The 3,970-nt window shown below is 35.0% G+C and overlaps 1 protein-coding gene across 3 annotated transcripts in view; it reads right to left on the bottom strand.

Moving 5' to 3' along the window:
* The window catches only part of LOC107625772 (flagellar radial spoke protein 5), a 7,028-nt gene continuing 4,382 nt past the window's right edge, over positions 1,325-3,970 (bottom strand). Inside the window, exons 2-10 of one of the 3 annotated variants that reach the window (XM_021116200.1) lie at positions 3,638-3,964; positions 3,399-3,483; positions 3,110-3,226; positions 2,826-2,890; positions 2,647-2,735; positions 2,481-2,560; positions 2,053-2,164; positions 1,853-1,972; positions 1,325-1,765 (exon numbers count right to left, since the gene is read on the bottom strand). In XM_021116200.1, coding sequence (XP_020971859.1) covers positions 1,580-1,765; positions 1,853-1,972; positions 2,053-2,164; positions 2,481-2,560; positions 2,647-2,735; positions 2,826-2,890; positions 3,110-3,226; positions 3,399-3,483; positions 3,638-3,926 — 1,143 coding nt within the window. In that variant the 5' untranslated portion in view covers positions 3,927-3,964 and the 3' untranslated portion in view covers positions 1,325-1,579. Of the gene's footprint in view, positions 1,766-1,852; positions 1,973-2,052; positions 2,165-2,480; positions 2,561-2,646; positions 2,736-2,825; positions 2,891-3,109; positions 3,227-3,398; positions 3,484-3,637 lie in introns of all 3 variants that reach the window. The other 2 variants (XM_016328479.2, XM_016328478.2) reach the window with 2 other exon arrangements.

The raw sequence follows: 3,970 nt of genomic DNA, 5'->3' as shown, positions 1-3,970 counted from the left end.
TAGATACAAGTTTCTAGACCTACAGTTGATACACCAACACCACAACTTACATGATCACCAATTCAGTAATATAAGCCTCTTACTGATGACTCTGACAATGAATCAAACAATACAAATCCCTCTTTAAATCAACCAGCAACTCATTAACAATCAAATTTGGAGATTGAAGACAACAGTCCTCAAAATCAAAATATAGAGATTGCAACACCTGACTGTCATACCTCTTCATCAACTAATGCTGCTCTTTAACACGAGACTATCCCTATAAGTTCAATTGAAATCAGATTGCCTCTATTGTCAACAATTAATGCTCATCCAATGACAATAAGATCAAAATCAGGAGTAAAATCAAAAGCTTTGGTTGTTCAACAAACTGATATTGTAAATAATGTTCCAAGAAATGTGGCTGAAGTTATGCAATGTACTCATTGGAAGTAAGCTATGGATAAGGAGTTTAGTGCTCTACAAAAGTGCAAGACTTGAGGGTACTAGTTGACAGCACCACCAGTCAATACTATTGTAATCGAAAGCAAATGGGTATCTGCAATAAAGAGGAATCCAAAAGGAGAAATTCTAAGGTATATGGAAGGTTAGTTGGACAAGGCTTTCATCAAGTGGAAGTCATAGACTATGAAAACATTTATAGTCCAATGGTAAGACCTACCTATGAGATACTCTGACTAAACCTTTATCTCTAGCATTGTTTCAGAAGTTCATATTAAATTGAGTCTTGGATATAAATCCTACCTCAGTTTGAAGGGAGTATTGAGAGAGTTTAAAATGTTGTATGTTAGCACTAACTATAGTAATTAGTTTGTTACAAGTTAAATTAGAGAGTGTTATAATTTTCGATTAGTTAGCTCTAACTAATTGTGGTTCAGCACTAATCTGACAAACTCTTCTATCAGTTTTATATTCATTTTTAGTTTGCTTAATACTCAAGAAACTTTCTCTACTTCATTGTGTATATTACTGCCTTTTTTTGTTCTTCTTTTCAATTTAATTCAATTCATCAAAGTCTCTTAGACTCTTGTATGGTAAGTAAGAAAGAGAGCGTTTGAAGAAGAAGAAAAGTGCTTTCAAACAATAAATAGTGCATAATATGAAAAACAGTTATAACAATAAATTGTAACCTTTTTTGCATTTTATTTTATTTACTGTTATGTTAGACAAGAATAATTTTTATATTTAAAATGTGAAAGTAATAAATTATTATTTTTATCCTTGAAAATTTAAAAAATAAATTTATAAATAAATTAAACTAATTTTATATCTATAAAAAAATGAATAAATTACTATTTCTATATATGAAAATTTAGAAAAATGATAAATCTATCCAAAATTAAAGTTAACTATAAAGTCTTTTTGTCCAATAAAGACTACTTTTATGAGTACAAAACTAGTTCTCTTGGTGTAATTTGCAGCGTTTTGAATTTACCTAGGTACAAAACTAGATTACAAAACCATTCAATACACAAAATTAAAATTGGGCGTGAATTCTCCCATAATATTTATACTGTTTTGTCCTATGTTTGTATAAATAACAACGTTTGCCTGGTTGATATGCATGCAGCAGGAGTCATGCACGCCTGTACTCATCTCCACAATCTCCAATCACTTTAAGCAGATCCTTTCCTTTTGCTGAGGCTTCTTTTATGCTGTTTACATCGTCTTCATCCAGTACAAGCGAGAAGATAGCATTGCAGTCATCAATATGATCCGACAACCCAAGTCTAACACCAACCATTGATCCTCCTACTGCAGGCTGCAAATTTGGAAAGGAACAAAATAACTGTAATATGAATGTCTGCCAAAGATTTTGAATTTGAGCTGAAGACTAAATCAACTCTACCTGATCTAGAATGTACTTGACGGCAACAGTTGGGATAGAAACGCCGTGTTTATTAGCTACTTGTTTAAGCGACCTTAGCAGTCCCTGGAACAAACCCCATCCTCCCCAAGCATCTATCATCTGCCACATGTTCCGAGTGCAGATTAACACATGAATACAACTATAAATGTAGATAGTTAAACTTGGTCGCGAAATCATACCCTTTTGTACTTTTGAAGGGAGGGAGTGTTTAATGCTGGACCAGCAAAGGGAATAGATATGTTGGTGTCAAGGAACTTCTCAGACAGAAGACCACCCATTACCGTCCCATACCTGCATAAAAACCGACCACTGATGAAAAATTGGTTTGATTTCTTATGCTTTCACTATCATCTTATATTTGAGAAAAACTATTTTCTGCTGCTGAAATTTAACTTCATGCTAATACTATTTCTTTCATTTCAGCCATGAAATGTTAAAATACTTTGTGAACATATTAAAAACATAGTTATACAGATTTCATGGGAACTTCACATAAAAACGTAGTTCTTAATATTGCAGTTGAGTCGTTAGAAGAGATGAATGTATGATGGATTGTATGTGTTTATGTAATTATGTGGGTGGTTGAACGAGAGGGGGTTAGACAAACGTTATAAGTTTGACTCCTGAAAGCTGACAAAGCTCTGCCATTCTCTGTTGTGGACGCATATCAACAATTGAATGTTGCACCTGAAGTGAAGTAACACTGAGAATCACGCACCATCAAACTATTAGAGTAACTGAGAAAAATAAACAAACAAAGCACTTGGATTTACCTGATTGCTTACAACAGGAATTTCATTTTCTAGAATAATTTGTAATCTCTCTGTATCAAAATTTGTCAAAGCCACTGTCTTGATCTTACCTGTACAGAGCTAACTAAAGTAGTTTGATCAAATCATGAGATATGAACTTACATAGGGACCATTAACCGCAGCTCAGAAACAAAACTAACCTTCATCTTTCAAATCTGTGAGGTGTTTTAGTGCATCAAGGTAGCCAGGATTTGAATAATCCCACCTAAAGACAATAGAGGAATACATTTAGATAATGAGAATGAATTGCTCATTTCGACAACAGAATATGAAGATAAGATATATGACTCTTCATGTCAGAAAATGTTGATGGCTGAGTTTGCCTCAAAATTTAAGAACTGTAAAACGATGACAAGAATCTTGCAGAGAGTGATAGTCAGAATTCAGAAAGTCAAATAATCACACTTGGGAGAAGATTAAATACCAATGAAACTGAAGCATGTCCAAGGAATCCACATCCATTCTCTTCCTAGAAACATTAATGCTGTCACTAACAAAGCTTCTTGTCATCTTAACTGGCGGCGGTACCCATTTAGTGAGACTGCAATAAGTGATAAAATGACCAAGACAATAATACCTTCGCTTATTAAATCACCAATATACCATTGTATAGTAGGATGGATATAATGAAACATAATACAGAACTCAACTAGTGCTTTCTTCAAGCCGAAAAGGACTTGAGAATAGAATATCAAGTCACATAGCAAACTCACCCTCTGACCTTCTCCAAGAATTCTGGTGGACGCTCACGACGAACTCGGTTGATGAAAATGCCATATAGATCTTCAGCAGGCCCATCTGCAAAATTCGAAGAACACCAACATGAGAAAAACAGTCCTCATCACAAAAACCACCGCATGTTTGGAGAATCCACATCCATAACATCTATAATGATCAATTGATCACATCCCAAATTAACATGATCAACCAATCAAAGCACCAAGTTGCATACATATATCAGCCATATCAAAAGTGGTTAACCCAGAATCAGCATATCTAAGCATAGCATCAACAGCACCATCCCTCTCAATTCTTCCCCACCCACCACTCGTCTGCCACATCCCATTAACAACGCGACATATATCCAACGCATCCTTCCCATTCTTCACAACAATCCTTCGCTTATCCTCTGTTAGCACACACTGGCATGAACTCGCATGCTTATATCTCCTAGCCCTTACTGTTCCATTCCCACTGAAAGTAAATTTGCTCAAAGGAAGCCGCATCAATAACTCAGACATTTCCAGATTGCTTCAGTGACTATAGCAGTATCTTCAGGCTTCAG

This window comes from Arachis ipaensis, chromosome B02 (genome assembly GCF_000816755.2).
Source record: "Arachis ipaensis cultivar K30076 chromosome B02, Araip1.1, whole genome shotgun sequence".
NCBI lineage: Eukaryota > Viridiplantae > Streptophyta > Magnoliopsida > Fabales > Fabaceae > Arachis > Arachis ipaensis.
Note: the sequence above shows the minus strand (reverse complement) of the source record. Positions and strands in the feature narration are given on the sequence as shown.